The 17,705-nt window shown below is 39.2% G+C and overlaps 1 protein-coding gene across 4 annotated transcripts in view; it reads right to left on the bottom strand.

Moving 5' to 3' along the window:
• Positions 1-1,654: 1,654 nt before the first annotated feature.
• Positions 1,655-17,705, bottom strand: part of LOC137880253 (DNA (cytosine-5)-methyltransferase 3A-like) — a 37,764-nt gene continuing 21,713 nt past the window's right edge. For 2 of the 4 annotated variants that reach the window (XM_068721515.1, XM_068721517.1), the window contains 17 exons: positions 16,095-16,442; positions 15,273-15,431; positions 14,996-15,103; positions 14,217-14,373; positions 13,886-14,032; positions 12,867-12,911; positions 12,543-12,622; positions 12,243-12,355; positions 10,492-10,675; positions 10,275-10,359; positions 9,955-10,100; positions 8,736-8,826; positions 8,439-8,587; positions 7,850-7,950; positions 5,610-5,679; positions 5,026-5,144; positions 1,655-4,881 (listed from right to left, as the gene is read on the bottom strand). In XM_068721515.1, coding sequence (XP_068577616.1) covers positions 4,740-4,881; positions 5,026-5,144; positions 5,610-5,679; positions 7,850-7,950; positions 8,439-8,587; positions 8,736-8,826; positions 9,955-10,100; positions 10,275-10,359; positions 10,492-10,675; positions 12,243-12,355; positions 12,543-12,622; positions 12,867-12,911; positions 13,886-14,032; positions 14,217-14,373; positions 14,996-15,103; positions 15,273-15,431; positions 16,095-16,442 — 2,244 coding nt within the window. In that variant the 3' untranslated portion in view covers positions 1,655-4,739. The remainder of the gene's footprint in view (positions 4,882-5,025; positions 5,145-5,609; positions 5,680-7,849; positions 7,951-8,438; positions 8,588-8,735; positions 8,827-9,954; positions 10,101-10,274; positions 10,360-10,491; positions 10,676-12,242; positions 12,356-12,542; positions 12,623-12,866; positions 12,912-13,885; positions 14,033-14,216; positions 14,374-14,995; positions 15,104-15,272; positions 15,432-16,094; positions 16,443-17,705) is intronic. The other 2 variants (XM_068721516.1, XM_068721518.1) reach the window with 1 other exon arrangement.

Below are 17,705 nucleotides of genomic sequence, written 5' to 3'. Positions count from 1 at the left end.
AAATACACATGCCTTGTCTTGCCTAAAATACCCTGCATTTGTCCCCTAAACTGCAAATATTGGATTGGGAATAATAATACTGAAGTCATAATTTGTATAATCAACATGAATCTGTTAATAAATACCTCTCAAAACTATAGACAACGGTGCAAATTGTGTTACATTTAATTTTGGAAGTGGTTGTATACATGTATGTCTAAATGTATAATGACAGCACTCCACCAATTGTATATTAGCTTATCAAATACAAATGTTACAGTGGCTTGATTTTCTTAATTTTTTTAAATTTTTGTTGAAGAATCAGAGCAATCCATTGGCATTGGTCATCTTCAACGAATTTGATTACAAGCACATACTGGGGCCCCTCTCGCGATACATTTCTCTGCTTTTATTTTGTAGGATAATCGCTGGTTTTCCGGTACCATTCCCTCTTTCTGTGGTTAACTCGAAGCAGCCTGCAGCATCCCAGCAGTGAGACGGTGTGACGCTCCAATCAGCAGCGCTGAGTGAAGGCTCGGTCGCCTAAGCATCCAATTACTTTGGGCGTAGGGCGTGTCCACTGTGAGGAGGCTGTACCACTATCAGAAGAAGAGGGTGGCATGGAGATAAGAGCAGAGTGAGGCTGCGTAACTGATTTTCTATAATGTGCTATCATCTTTGTTATCATGGATCTAATGGCTTAAATGTCTCTATGAGCTTTAATTGGATATATTCATAGCTTAGTCTTCTCACATTACCTGGGTTTAATCTCTAACAATTATAGAAGCAAAAAGAAACATAAAAGAAAAAATAATATATTTATGAGCATGTGGCTCATAAGAAACGTAAGTGCAAGTCCATAAACTCTGTGTGATTGATGGCTGAATGAAAGGCGGTGGAGTGGCAACATGTTCAGGTCTGATCAGAGAGGAGCTGCAGGGAAACACCCTTATATTTAAAGCACTGACGGTGGTGAAGACCCAAGCCACTGAGCAACAAATCCCCTGCTGGAGGGCACAATGGATTGATGACTGGAGCTGAATATCAATATCCACATCTCTTCTGTCTGCCCCACTGACAGTTAGAAGCTGAAGCAGAGTAATGAGAGCATTAATTATGGTTGTAACTTTCCAAATATTTGCATTATAATGGGGCCATGTGTCAATGGAAGCCCATTTCTGTCACTTGACTAGTTTTTATGACATAATGTACTTGGGTAGAAAAGAGCCATCCTTAATGTTATTAGTAATCCTTTGGGCTTTTCCTGCCAAAGTCAAAATGTCTATTACAGACATGGAGGCCAATTTCTGCCGACTAACAAAGTTTGCAAATGTTTTTGTTATACATCATAGTTTTGAGATAGTATTAAATAATTACTGTCATACTTATGTCATGCTACTTCTGACATAAGTGATAATGAGAAACCGTAGGAAAAGCCATGGTTATTTTTTTCTCCCAAAAGATTCACCGTTTGCCTACTTTGAATTCTTTCTGAACTTGATTGAGTTGTAAAAATGTGCTGTTGGATTGTGGAACATTTAATATTCAATATTCAATATTGCAGAGCAATATTTGAGATACTGGAAAACCATATTTTTAAGGGCTTCAATTTAAATTTAAAAGGTCAGATACAATTTATTAAATGGGATTTAAAAAAGACCAGGAGGTGACAGACTTTTGCACAAAAACAATACATTTATTCAAGTGTTCTCCAGCACAAGTACATACGGAGCCTCTATCTTCTCTCTGGACACTAAACTTAAGTATGGGGGGGGGTTCGGTCAAAGTGGAGAATGTCTGCTACATTTGCTGTACGAACTGGTCTTGAGGGAAAGCGTTATAGGCCACAAACAGTTATGACAGAAAGAGTCACACAGAGTGTCAACAGTATCACCGAATATAGAATTATTGACCTGCCTTGAACAGTAAAACTCAAATGTTGTTTCTGATAAAAAAACAAAACAAACATCAATTCAAAACAACATTTTGAAAACAGACATGGAGAATATTACGGCATGGAATGTAGGATTAAGAAGCAATGCGTATTAAGCATACATTATGCTACAGTAAAAGTTATTACCGTTTTTTTTTTCTCACACAATTTTCCCACAGATAAGCACCAACTACAGCAATCTCTATTCTAAAACAATATAGGAAACCTTTCATTATTTGTTATCCTTATTTTTTCAAGTACAAAGTTAAAATGCCTTTGTTAATATATGTATATGAGTGAAATAATAGTTCTTTTGCGTTACTACAAGGAACTTAAAAACAGTCATTGTCAAGACATTATTTCTCTTCCAATCAAATATATTTTTGTTGTTTAGATAAAATGTTTAGCACCATCAGAAACACCGACAATCCCTCTTTTTGAAGTCCTACAAAAGGAAAGAGAAGCAAAATAACACCACCATGTAGGGCTGTGCAGTGAAGTGGAGACCGTTCATCTTAAAGCTGTCCATAGGCCACTATTAAGATCACATGACATTAAAATCTGGATTCACTTGACACAAACAAATCAGTACAATAAAGTAGTCGACTTGGAGTCTCCCTACATCTACTGCTCAAAGCAAGTTTTGAATCAAATTTGTCACTTGATTTTTTATTTTTTTTTTAACCTAAGATTTTTCCTAATTTGATGATATATATTAGCAAAGAATTATATTTGTACATCTCATACGTAATAAAAAAAAGATAAAAACAAATTAAAAACAGCAACCGGAAAACTCTATGTACAAAATGTACAAACACAGGGGGGATGTTAAGTATTATAGGAGGAGGGGGGAAATAACATCTGGTTAAAGTATCTCAAAGCACAAGAGCTCATAATGAGCCCAGCGTGCATGGACAAAAAATATGGCAATAAGGTCACTTAAGAAATTAATTACATTAAGAAATTAAATTTCAAATTTAGAATCTTAAATATGATATAGATAAGCGATAACATCTGTTGATATTACCATTTTTACTCTTTGAGTGCCGACATCTTCGTCAGACACTGTGTCAGTTTTTCGTTTTGACAAACTGCAGCCTAAATCCTCCATGTTTATCTCAGAGGTTACAATCAAGAGAATTTAGTTGGTGAAAGTAATCCAAATTTGGATCAGCACATAAATTTGTCAACATGACGACTACGATTTATCAGGGAAATGGCAAAAATATTATACAAAGCGCATGACATAGTTCCCTAACTCTGTCTTACATTTTACAATCTTAAAAGAAATAGACATTCTTTAAATCTGGGTAGCATCATACTGTATCGCTGCTGTTAAACAGGGAACAATGTGGATGATGGAGACAGGGAAAAGGGGTTTGGAGTTACAAATGTCAATCCATCGACTGTACACCGAGTCAAATAACATGGGTTTCACATATCAAAATCCATCCTTTCACTTCTATTGGCACAGCCCTACTGTATACAAAAAGTATTACATGAGGGTAGATCAGTTCACATCATAAAACAAAAGAAAACAAAACAATTCACAAGAACCAATATTCTTTTTAAAATATCAAGAAAACAAAGAAAGTATACATATAAAAAAGTGCTTTATAATGTTGATAAAACAGCACAGAATTGCTATAAAAAGGTAGAAGAACTTTGTGAAGCCGCACCATATTGTTGAGGATTTGCACCTGACAGTTTTTTTCAGTTTAGAGAGGTGGAAGTTGATGAGGAGAGTTACCCGGCCTGGTCACCCTCCCTCCCTCCAGCGACCACACTTACTCAACAGTTGTACAGTAATATCATTGGTCAGGATGAAACTAGAAAAACAAACCTAGTTTCACAGACATTGATCTTAAGTTGTTTTTTTTTTTTTGAATGACAGAAAACATCATCGCCCATGTGGTTAGCTTCACTTTCTGTTTGTGCAGATCCAGGCAGCTTGCCTGAGTGTGGCAAGGCTGAGAGATTAAATGAGCACCAGTACAAACTGTATAAAAGCTGTGAAATGCAGAAAAGAGCATAATGCTCTATTCTGCATTCTACTGTCTGTCACTTTCCTGTGAAGTAAACAAAACAAAACAACACAGAACAGAATTGTTTTTTTTCTCAACATCAAACACAAGTTTTTTCCAGCAACCGGTTAAAGAGCTCCGTATTGTCTAAAGTTGCGGTGCCACATGGGCAATGATGTTTCTCATCACCTTGGAGCACCATGGTATTGTAACCATATTACAGTAGTACCTTTATTACCTTCAGTTGTGTAGAGAAACTGTAAACAAAGAGGTATATGTGATCTGGTGTTTTGGATTCTTAGAGACGCAGCTCTCCTCACACTGAAGAAAATTGCCTTTCTCATCACATCTCTGTGAGGCTCAGTAGCTGGAAGCATGGCCGCGCCGCAGGTGGGAAAATCTCGCAGCCCCCGACGTACAGTACGCTCACACAGCAGAAAACATTTCACATATCTTGAAACCCTTTCCTATCTGTCGGGTCTTTCCCATCGCGTTGCCGTCTCTTTTAAAACACGTGTGTTTAGCACCTTTCTGTCTCAGTGTCGTGAGAAGAAAGCATAGTCTCAAGTATAGCTTGCACAAACAAATCAACAATACTTGATAACACTGCTAAAAGGTAAAATGACATATCAAAATTAAATAGAATAAGAATTACAATTCAAACACAAGAAATAATGTGAAATCTATGTCAATGTTTCGCTTGCAAATTATACAAGAGTGTAATTCGAGGATCAAGGCTCTTATTTCTAGTCACAACATACAGTTGTAGTTCCTAAATGTTTCCGAGCAAGTTTTCCCGCTGCTCAAGTACAGGCGAAGTAATCTTTGAGCGGTGCAAACAGGTGGCGGATAACCGGGACGCTCCATGATCTGCCCAGGAGCCTTTGCCTTGCCAGTCGGCTCATGTTGGACACGTCCGTATAGTGGACTGGGAAGCCAAAGATCCTGACAGGGAAACCAGTCAGAACCAAAAACAATCAGCCGGGCAGGCAGGGAGCAGAATAGGGGAAGACAAAGGAAGATCATTTTGAGATTTTGATCGCTGAAAGAGCTGTGACAGTTTGAAGGACACGCTTTGTGTTTACGTACCTCTCCATCTCAGTGCACCAGAGGATGTCTTCCTTCTCGTTCATGTACACAGGGAAGTGCTGGTCCTTGCCCTGCTTTATGGAATTAGACCTGGTGGTGATGGTCCTCACCTTGCCAAACTGAAATAAATAATAGTCTATGAGTCTAACAAAATTTTTTTTCATTGTTGAATGCATATGAGAGCTGCAAAACCTGAGATTTTACCTCTCTCAGTACTGCATTACAGATCAGATCGCTTGATAAGCATGACGATTCTGACTGATGGACTTTCAAATTGTTACCTCTTGCTGCCACTGGGAGCCGCCCGTGTGCAAAGTTGCTTTGCTTTGAGCAATTAAATTCAATGTTGTGTTTTTCTTTTCTTTTCTCATTTAATTACGTTTTTTGCTGTTGTTTTTTGACTAAAATTACAGTAGTAACAAGTGGTTTTCTTCCCATGAGAGGATAGAGAAAACATAATTCAGATGTTTGAATGCACTCATTGATGGTCACTGTGGACAATAGCCTCTATCAAATGAATGTAATGTAAGAAATGTTAAGATCTGTCGTAATATATTTGTGCAATCAAAGTATTACACAAGTACCTTAGCTGTTCTGCCATGTTCTAAACAGTCCTGGAGGTCCACCCGGTCATTGTACATAGCACTCAAAGGCCTGTAAAAGACAAAGAACAGGAGCCAACATTTAGATGAAGACTTCAGCTAACAAATCTGATGCTGGCAAGACCATGTCTTGGTGTTAATAAATAGGCACAGAAGGAAAACAAAATATTTAGCATTGTATATAAATGATGCACACACAACTATTTCTTGTATCAAATTAATGTTAAAGAAATCCACATATATACATATTCAAAAGTATTTGCAATTTTCAACAAAAAACACATTTGGATGTTGTTACATTGATAAACAAACCTGCATTTACAAACTAGCTTCCCTGCTGCAGCTCCATTATATTTTTTTCAAAAGGGAATTATCTGTAGCCAATCAGATGTCTCTTTTCATTTCAGCCAATCACATAAGCGTAAATTCCAGGTATGTTTGATGTAGTGTTACTTCTGCACAGTCTGCAATTATGAATGAATTAACCAAATGTAAGTGTCAAGCTTGTCGTGAATACATTTTAGTTAGGAATGAACGTTTTTTGCTAATTTGTGACATTCGTTCAGTTAGTTAGAGAGTTAAAACCTGTTAAGATGGTTTTAGCTGTGTTGTGTAACGTTAGCTAACGTTAGCTAGTTACATAAGCTAGCTAACGTTAGCTAGCTACATAAGCTAACTAGCTAATTTCCGCATGCTAATGAGCTTTCTGCTGAACTCAGTAACACCTGAATGAATCAGTGGTGGAAGAAGTATTCAAATTCTTTACTTAAGTAAAAGTACTGACTGTGAAAATACTCCTTTATTCCAAAGGCCTGCACTTAAAACCTTACTTCAGTAAAAGTAGGTAAATATTATAAGCAAAAGGTACGTTTTAAAAGTACTGTGTTAAATTAAATGTTCCCTGTTAGTGTTTTACTACTATGCTTTGGAATTATGTTGCATTCTACCGCAGTAGATGTTGAAGGTTGTGTTCATTTTAACTTCTTTATACACTGTTGGCTATCTTAATCTGCAGCAATGCTTCATATTGTGTCCTGTGAGAACCACGTGTTTCATAAAGTCACCTTTTCATCATCTCAAGTTCAGCTTTGTGACGATGCATATTCCAGCTTGATCCAAGATAGTTTTGAATTACTTAGCTAAAGAAGTAGGAGTAATTCATCCTTCAGATTATCAGAAATATTGACATTCAAATTCACCAAAATCTGGAGATACATGGTGTTCACTGGACACCTGGACCCAATTTTTGCATGTTTTTGTGTCTAAGTGATTAATGGGGACAAACATTTTTTAAATAGTACAGAAGGATAGTGCTGTAACCAACAGATATTCAAATAAATACGGGCGGGCATCAATTTTAAAGACTTCCTCCATATTGTCCAAATCATCTTCAGCCATGACATTACACATCTTTTAGTTCACAATAAGCTACACTTTCTGTACTCCAACACAACACACTCTGCCTGGCTGGCATTCATGGTTCCACCATTGTCTTCGTCACGTCACCTTGCGAGATTTGAGAAGGAAGATACTTCTTGAGCGAGACTCTTCCTATAATGTCAAAACGAGACTTTGACACAATTACAAATAGACCAGATCCAGCAAAAGGTATATAGAAAAAAGTTTTATTTCTCCGTAGGGTCCTTTCGATAATGCTGTCAGACACTTATGAAAACAATCTGAGCCTGTCGGTAGCAGAAAAACAAGCACTTTTAGTGGATGTAAATGAGGGCGCCATCTTGCCCTGATATGATTACAGTGCAGCCTTTGAGCTGCTGCAGTCTACAGCACTCTCGCTCAATACTGGACCAATTTTTTAAATTGTTGTCTCTATTTATCACAAATACAAGGAAAAATACCGACACTAGTGTGAGGCAAGCCATGACATGTAATTTAATTTACTACAACATTTAACTTGATATTCCTACATTTGGAAGTAGAACAAAATCAAAATATGGAATAGTCCTGTAGATGTGTGAACATGTGGTATTTGAGTTCAGGATTTTGGAGAGGTGACGAGTCTTCATTTAAAGTTTGCTGCCTGGTCAGTTTCATATCCTAATTCTGCAGTCTTAATAACTTGTTTTAGTTTATATATAACTGGCACAGTCACTATCTTAATTGGGGTAATTGTTAAAAGCTTAGGCGAAGTTAATTTAGTCCCTTGTTCAAAGGGTATATATTTTTCCATTGTGTATGTCACAGGCAGCTGCTTCCCTCACCATTCACACACCAACCTGTTCATGCCAGGAAGGTTACCCCAGAAGTAGCGGGCGCGGTGGGCAGCAGACACCTCCTTGGCATCGATCATCACTGGGTTGCACTGGAATCCAAGTAAAGCAGAGGAGAAATGACACCAGGAACAAAGGTAAAATGCTGCGTTACACACGGTGTTTTACAGTAGAAGTAGAGTTACCATTTAATAGCACAGTATTACTGGTATTGGATACCAAAATGCTTGTGTAGTTTGATTGACTAAAGTCAATTTAGGGTCAGGTCATCCCACCATTTAAAAAGGGGTTGAAAGCCAAACCATGTCTTAACATAACAAAAAGCAATATGGATAGCAGAAGACCAGTACATTAAACATAGTACATTATTAGTAGTACATATTACATAAAGATTAAGAGAGTCAGTGCTCCCTTCTCATGATCTGTGTCTAAAGATAATGAATTAGTGCCACAAGGGGGCATTCATAAGCCATCAAGCCTTTGCGTCACGTCGAACTGTATCTAGAAGTTATGGCCAGTTATGACCTGGAGGATTAGATAAATCTTAAGCAACAAGTTCAGCGGACAGAGAGAAGCTGACCTCTAAAAAGCGAGATATGTCCCTCTTATCGCTGACTCCCATGGCCACCACGTTTTCAAAGAGCCAGAAGAAAGGCCGGTTCTCCCCCTCCTTCGGCCGGGCCTCGTGGAGCAGCCTGTAAAACTCAAAGAACAGGCGGCCGGTGCCCTCTGGGACAGAAACGTACATTGAAGAGTGTTGGAGGTTCAGTAAGGGGCACATACGGATGATACTTTTGTGATTTGTCTATTCAGATAATCAACTTATCGATATTTGACATGATCTTGATCACAAATAAAGTCTGAACAGTGAACCTACCATAGAGACCTTTCCTAGCAGGATTGACTATAGAGAGGTCATTGCATGGGCTTCCACCAATAACTAGGTCAAAAGGACCCCACTCCATTATCTGTACACAGAGAAGATACTGAGTCAGAAAAACAGAGATAAAGACAGAGCCGGTATAGATAGCAATATGTTGTAAGATAAAGTGATCCAGCCTTAAGCTCTAACAAACACTGGACCTGTTCAGTTCTACTTGTAGAGTCTAGTGGATGCTTAATATAGTTTTTATTGTGTTTTAGTCTCGAGAGTCTAGTGGATGCTTAATATAGTTTTTATTGTGTTTTAGTCTCGTCCTTTATTGTCTTCATGCACTTTGGAAAATTGGCCAGGAATGATGTAATATGATGTCAGTAAACTGCATTTCAGTCATGTTAAGGAGCCTTGATAGTCATGCATAAGAGATTTCATTTTTGGCAGGGTCAGATCCACTGCTGGGTCTCATGCAGTAAAACTGTTTTAGGCTTATGCTGAACTTATCTTCCTTTTTTCTTTATACGTGTGTTTGCCAAACACCAAACTCCCTTAACCTGTCATAAATTGCTCGTTTCAGCCTGATGAGTGCGGCCTCTTTATGAAGAAGTATGCGTTTGTGAAATTTGATCATTAGCACCACTAAAACTTCCATGCAAGGTTACATGTTCCGCTCTGTTTGTGGTTTCATTCACAGAAATGTTACCAAATAGTAAAACGAGGAATTTCACACAGCAGAGCTTTAATTTGTGCCGTCAGGAAATCCGCAAACAAATTTAGCAGTGTCAGTACAGCATGAGGTTAGTTGCTAAATAACATCCTTCTACAGCAAAGTGGTCCATGCAAACATCTGTACATCGTTGACATACTTTGTCCTCCGATTCAGTAGCTGCCCATCGTTCTCATTGATTGTCTGTGTCGTACCTACTGACGTCACCTGTCTCTTTTTGATGAATGTGTTTTCCTGTTTTAGTGCAGGGACTTGCGTAGAATTAAAGTTCTTGCAGGATTTCTGCGGTTTCCTAGCAACACATCTGTAAACATAGCTCACTATCCCTCAGTGTGTTGTCCCTGTATTTACTCAGGCGTTCAATATGTACGTCCCACGGTAAAGTTGTTAAGAGCCTATTTGACCAGTCAGTGCAGTTGCATAAGCAAACTCATTGTATGCATTTAAAACATAGTGCAAATAGCAAAAAAAGAAGTAAATAATGAAACTCACATGTTTGCGTGTGACACTCCTCACATCGCCAACATACATGATGCGACCCTGATGCCGGACGATGCCCACAGTGATGGAGTCCTCACACACTTCAGAAGCTATATAGCGATCCACCTCGATGCCAAGTTCTTTCAGCACCAATAGCCCTGCACAGCAACATAGAAAGCTATAGTAAATAGTTTCATATTTATTGTCCAATAGGAGTAAATCATGACATGGAAGTCAACTAAAAGGATGACTGTGACCAAAATTGTTATGAAAATGTTGCGTTTAATAAAGATCGGGGCATTTGGATTAAATTGATTCAGTTCTTGTCTAACCTGTTGCTATGCCGTCAAATAGCGACAAGACACGAATGGGCTTCCTCTTCTCCACCATGACTGGGGGGTAAAGCTTTGGTGCATCCTGAAATATAACACAGAGAGAGAGAGACAGACAGAGAGAGAGAAGGGAGGGAATAAAGTGAGACACAACAGGAAGAAAGACTCCTAAGTGAGACAGTTAGTGTGATTATAGCCTAAAAGGTCCATTACTCACGAAATCTTGGTCGTGATTATTTGCAAAGAAGTGCTGGAGACGGGTGGGCCAGTCCGTACGACGCCCCAGTAGACCAAACGCATCATTCTGTCCACACATGAAGCAGTTCCACGGGTCCTCTTTGATGGCTGCGTGGGCCGCTCCCTGACCAACGAGGAGGTCGACACACTCCACACAGAAACACCTGCACACAGGCCAAGGTGGTCAATTAGTACAAGTGATAGTATATCTACCTAGTATTTAGTAGAAGATGGTGTTGTTTTGTGCAAAAAAGTGTTGCATAGGGTGACATCTTAACATAATAAACATTGTAGTTTACTTAAATCAATCCCACAAACAAAGTTCCACATACAGGGAATTGAAAACAGTACATTGTGTGTTTCAGTCTTTTAATGGGTTCACAATAACAAAAACATAGACTATCATAACCCTTATCCCTCAAAAGTAGAGAGTATAATAAATCATTGACCACTCTCTCCTACCAAAATCAGTCTCTCAATCAATCACGTTTTAAATCTACAAGGTCGAGTTCTAATGGTTTTGAATGAGATTTGGGAGTTTTGAGAGTGATCATCCAAAGGCAACACACAGCAGACCATTGTTTGCTGCTGATTGTCCCAACATGTGACCGACGAGGCTTAATTTGTTCTCAGGGGTATTTTCTAGACTTAAATCTCGTAGTCTGTGTGAGGATACTTTATCAGACTATTACTTTATAGTAAACAGTGATCTATTCAATTGAACCACACTTTATATTATATTTGTGATCATCACTGCAGTGACAAACAAAACTACTGATTTATGTGAAGATGTTGTGTTTATAGTATTTCCTATGGAGATTTATTAGAACAATTTGTCTTCAGGGTAAAAAACATTTCTGGAAATCTGGAAAAATTGTGAAACGTCTATGGGCACACAGTGCATCCTAACTTTGTGGATCAAAGTTCTGGAAGTTCTGGGTGGATGGTTTGGTTCAGTAAGGAGTCATTTATGTTTATTTGGGGACATATCTGAAATGCCAAACATAATGTTTTCTTCAGTTATTACAGTGGATATGTTTAAAGCCTCCAGAAATCACAAATTTGACAGATTGAGTTACAGCAGCATCCTTTGAAACTCTGTAGATTAAAAGGTAATTTGGAAGACGGAACTCTTCCTGGGGCATTCTTGGGGACCTATATAAAAAATCAACAGTGTCTGTTTCAATCATAGCTAAGAACCTACTGTGTCTGTTTAATTTCATGGTGGACTGGGTCCCTCCCTTTAGTATGTGCAACTTATTTGTATTATTTATTCATCCTTTTAGTTAAATCTTTATGTGCATTTAAAAATGGAGTGGAAACGCCGGAAATTTATTCGAGGTCTGACTGGCATTCTTCTTTTAATGACGTCGTCCCGTTGCGGCCTCTTCTTTTGCAACAGTTTAATAGCATCTGTCTGGATAATTCACCGCCATAAACAGTTTATCTCGCTCCATTCAACTCCTGATATTTGCATAGTGGATGGAAACGTGCATCAATTTGCATATTCCTCCACAGATTTTCTGGAGATTCAGTGAACCTGACAATGTTGCACTTTGTTTAGATACTATGACACTGCCAACACAATAAACGCTTACAGTATGCTGACCCTTAGTGCAAAAGATGCTGTCATGATTAACATTTACACCATCGGTGAAGATGACAGTGACAGTTAAGGTTTCTATCACCACCGGCCGACTCCATTCCACAGCAGAACTCGGTAAATCTTACCGACAGCAGTTGTTGTTTCCACACATGAGCACCTCTCGTCCTCCGCAGCAGATAGTGCAGTAGGACTGGTAGCCGTCGTCGTCATATTGATATGCACATTCTAGGAAGCAGTTCTGTGAAAGAAGAGACAACACAGTGAGCAGTTTGACATATTTAAAACCTAGAATTTCATGGGGGTTGCATCAGGTGCCGCTTGAAATATGTTCAGTTTATTAGCTTTGAAAGGAGCTGTGGTTCTTTTACGATGCTGTAGAAAAGGAGTTGAGTCCCAGAATTTTAATGACCTCTATCACAGCTTACCTTACAGCTCTGGCACATTCCTCCAGCAAACAGCGGGTGCTCAAGGCTAACATTCAGACTTCCACAGGAGATACAGATGTCTGTAAGAAGAAGTTCAGTACGTCAGTGTTTAACAGAGGGAGGTCAGAGCAGTGTGAACCTCTCACTTCAATGAAATGGTTTGAACGGCTTCGACGGAGGTGAAGATCTAATGAGCTTAGCTGGAATGTTTGGTGAGAAATCATCAAAACAGAAATCATGGAAATGTCTTTTATAGTTTTATTAACATTGACGCATAGATTTCTGCTGCTTTTGCTTTCAACAACAAGGGGACACAACACTTACCCTCTAGGCTGCGGCACTTTTGTCTCACTTCCTGAACAAGCCGTTCTGAAAACACAACACACGATACACCTCATGAGAAATGTAGGTTAACGAAATCACCTCGGTCTCCTTTACTCAAGTTGTTTTAGTTTATTAATCCCACTACAAATCATGCAACCATCTGTGCAAATCAAAAATGTGTTTGTGCATAAATATAATGTCCTTGGAAACTCTGAAATTCAACTTTAATGTTCTTGAGTATGCCGCTGATGGCTTTTTATTTTTTAGTACTAGATGTGTTAAATTACTTAACTTTTCAGTGAAAAACCCTGTAGAAAGTTTAGGTTGCCTGAGTTTATAAAATGATATCTGTGTGCTCCCTGTACTGTAGTGTACCTGTACGGAAGTTTCTGATGTTTCTATGAGAATCAAGGATACTGTCACCATATTCAATGTCAAAATTGTGTCTGTCAAGTTACCAAACTTAGTAAGATAATGGATCTGACTTTGAGTCTGAGCAGCAGTACATAATTGGTTAATACATGAGAGGTGATGTCTATATTGTTATTGTAACATTATAGAGAGTGCTTCAAAGTATTTAGCTTTTAACATATTGATGTGAGATATTCTAAAGTAGACTTTATCTATAGCACCAGCATTACAATGTGCACACACAGTAGAATGAATAACACAAATGGTCAAACAGAGAAATAAAGCAAAATAAAATAAAAATGTAAAATCATTGTATCAGTAAGTAATATTAGGCTACACGCCGATACTGGTGTCTGTTATATTACTGAATCAGGTGCCAAGACCTCCAACAGTAACATCAATAAAGCTTGTTTGTGAATGAACTCAAACATCTATTCATAGTCCTAAGAAGTGAGCCTCCATCACTCACTTCCATCTTAAACCTTCCTCTCTAATGGACCTCTCGTCCTCACACTACGTCTCTGACCACTTAATCTGCTGTGTCCACCCAATGGGAGGACACATAGAGTTCACGACTCCTATTTAAGCTCATAAATGAGGCTCCTTACCTCGTGTCCTCTCATCAATGATGTCCTTGACTTTGGGTTTCTCTGCTGTGCTCTTGCGAGGTTTTTTGGCCGGCGGAGGCGTATAAGCTGCTGCTTCAGGCTCCACCCACATCTCGGGGTAAACCTCTTTATATGGGTTACGCTCCTCTGGAGTGCACAGCATGTCAGACAATTAATATTACAGGCGACATTATGAGTTATCACTACTTAATTTAATAGATTTGTACTTGAAGACGTTTCTTGGAAATGCAAGTCAAGAATCCCAGTTGCTGGCAAGAAAGTTACACAGAAGTTCAACAATGCAAGCTTCATAATAGTGACTTCCTCTTACCTTCTGGTGGCTCTAAAGCCTTGGGTCCACTGGGTTGGAATCCTGTCATAGCCCAGTCAATCATCTGCTTGTTCAGCATTTCTACAGATTTAGAGGTTTCCGTCTCATCACTGTCCGGGCAGGCCATGAAGGCTTTTCCTGCCCGGCTGCTCGCCGCCTGTGAACACATAAAAACATTAATGACGGAAGTTCATCCTCAATATACTTACAGAAATGATCAGCTACTAAATCATTCAGTGCGGGCAATGTCTCAACAAAAGGCTTCAGCAAGGGATCATAATTCTTTTCTCGTTATTCCTCATCTACGCATTTATTTTGAAATCTTTCTGTGTTATTGCGCTGAATTAAAAAAACATTTTTATGGTTTTATGGATAGTGCACACACAGCCTCTGGCTATGGATGCCAAGGAAAGATTACTATTGTTCCTTCCACTTAACAGGCAATGACACCATAACATTTCTAGCTGAGAATTGAACCAGCAGTCAAAAACAAGCACTTTTAGGAGATAAAAGATGATGCTGCATGATTGTACCAAAGTGTTTCATTTCAGCCCGTTTCGTGGCTGCTGGCTGCAGAGCTCTCGCTCAATACTGGACCAATTAAAAAACAATGTCCAATTAGTCACTTAGACATAAAAAACATGTGAAAATAGGGTTGTAAAAATAAATGCATTTTAATTCTATAATGTTTGAACCAATGAGCTCAGTTTGAACCAGTTTGTTAAAGATCATTTAAACTGATAACAGGACTTTGAAAGCCACTTGCTCTTGTTACTCACCTGTAGCACCTCATAGATGGCTTTCTTGTACATGGGCTGCTTGTTGTAAGTTGGTTGGTGAAAGGCATTATTGAAGGAGCTTAAAGGCATGAGTTTCTCTACACAAACCTGTAAAAAAAACACAGAAAATAATGTAATTCTTTTCGTCGCATGGCTTCTATGTTTATGCTGGAAGTATATGGTTGTTACTATAAACAAAGCGCTGTTTTGCTTAATTTATGGTGGAAAAAAATCAAATCACCTGACAGCACTATTAACGCTGGCTCTAAACACTCACCACTGAGAATTTTCCATCTCCAAACCACATCACCCATCTGGTACCCTCGGCAGCTCTGCTCCGTCCCGTCATGTACCAGGATACAATGCGGCCGGGCCACCACGAGAACCCTCGAAGCTTTCCCCAAACCAGATCGCCGATGCCAAAACCACGATCATCCTGCAGCCAAAGTAAAAGACAAATCATCCGCTCAATATTAACTTCTGGGCATAAGTGTGAAACCATTTTAAACGCTGCCTTTCAGTTTGTTTCTTTCATGTAGGGGGCCCAATATCTAAAATTTGCCACAAGGTGCTTTACAATCTGTACATCATGCCTGTAATTTTGGAATACTTTCATTATCGATTTATCTGTGGATTATTTTATTAATTGTCAGGCAAATGTAAAATGAATCCCCAGGTGATTAAATTCAACAGTCCAGATCCCAAAGACATTTAATTCTTATGATCACGTCAGACAAATAAGCAGCACAATCTCAAGACTAAGAAGCTGGGACTGGAATTTTTGCTTGAAAAATGATTGTATTGATTCAAAGATTTTCGAAATTGTTTTGTTGATAAAAAATGTTTTATGCTGAATTACATTAAATGTAAATGTGCTGTAGATCTTCTAGATCATTTTATACTGATTTCATTAAAAGTCAACATGGCGTATTCCGGATCTCCACGAGGCCAACAGTTGTAAAACACCTGAAGAGCATTCCAAATGGCGGCTTTACTCGACGTGGATTAATCTCGGCCTTACACTAAATCCTCTTTCCAATCAGGATCTCCTGTTGGTCTGCAGCCAGACATTAATCAGCGTCAATCAATATTAGCTCACCTCATACTCGGGCTCGGTATCTGCAGGCTTGGGACACGTCTTGTCTCCGCCTCCGATGGCGACGGGCTCAGGGGTCGTGGCCACAGTGGGGGAGGCGGGGTCAGTAGGCTGCTGAGGCGGCTGCTGAGGCGGCTGCTGATGTTGTTGTTGTTGTTGTTGTTGTGGCAGCGACGGCTGTGATTGCTGTTGATACTGAGGCTGTAACTGAGTGTGCAGCTGAGGCTGCTGCTGCTTCAGAGGTGATGGGTGCTTGATTATTGAGACGTCTTCTATCTGAGTTTCTGTTTCGTTCTCCTCATGATCCTTCATCGCGCTCATTGCTGACGTCAGTTTGGACTTTTTTTCTGCCTGAAACACAGCCCAATGACAGCAGTGGTGAGCACAGGTCTTCAAAAATGCAGTGTACATTACAATAAAAAAAATAAAAAAGATTTAAAGGGGATGTATCAGGCTCATTTTCCTGTTCATACTTGTTTTTGGGCTTTCTACTAGCACATGTTTACATGCTTTAATGTAAACACAATTGAATGGCTGGTTGAATCACATGATTTCTGATATAGGCTGCCCAAAAAGAACTGACTGGGTTGTCTTATTTCACAGTTTTTGGGTTGGTAGATATTGCAGATCCCCAAATGCATGTGCACAAGCACTGAGGTTTTCATGATAAGTTACTGTTAAATTCGGAACGTCAAGCTTACAAATTTACAAATAGGGCAATTTGGGAAAATCCTCTCCCACTAATTATTTAAAAAAACTCTTGAAAGAGATAAAAACTTGACAGAAAATTGTTCTAAAAGGAACAGAAAGAAACGACATGGCTAACAAACTCAAAACCAAAACAACATCCTCAGCAACCCCCCAAAAAAACTCTTAATTTTAGGCCACAATGTCCAGCTAACCATTGCTCCCTGGCTACTAATCTTTGCAAAGAAGAGAAGGACGAAATAAATCAGGAAATAAGTCAGAGAAGAAAGTAGAATCTGACCAAGCATTGTTCTGTGGGTTTGTCACCTTTCCCATTACACACACGTCTGACCCATTATTAATTTAAAAATATTGATTAATGCATGCTACGTGATCATATAATATATGTAATCATACATTCTGCCTGAATCATGCCCATGCAGGTCACTCAATAAAACTGTGTTACTACCAAACACAGTTTACATAGAGGCCGGTAGCATTTTCATCTGTGCCTCACAATGTGGGCACGACGTCTCTGCTGTGTAAGTGCAGAATGTTGACTGTGGGAGCCCAACAGCCTTTGTAAACATGGCTTTATCTCCAACTGTAAGGCCCATTCATCAACAGCCCGGTATACAGTAACTCTATAGTGTCCAGAGCTACAGCGGAGGGTTCACTGGGTTTGTGGTACCTGACACTGAACCGCTAGGTTGATCAGAGAGGACGAGACGCAGCCGGGACTTAAGCCTCTCACAGTAAATCCCCAACAGCTGCACTCATTCTGATCTCTCTCTCTCTCTCTCTCTCTCTCTCTCTCTCCAACACACACACGGTGTAGGCCTCACATGGACACACATGTTAACTTTCTTCTCCTCTTTTTCTTCAAAACACGCACACGCATGCAAAATATACAGTATATCTGCACTC

Source organism: Cebidichthys violaceus, unplaced genomic scaffold (assembly GCF_023349555.1).
Source record: "Cebidichthys violaceus isolate CVI_PGR_0920_01 unplaced genomic scaffold, fCebVio1.0.p SCAF_28, whole genome shotgun sequence".
In the NCBI taxonomy this organism is placed as follows: Eukaryota; Metazoa; Chordata; class Actinopteri; order Perciformes; family Stichaeidae; genus Cebidichthys; species Cebidichthys violaceus.
The sequence above is the reverse complement of the archived record's forward strand: the minus strand, read 5'-3'. Positions and strand labels throughout refer to the sequence as shown.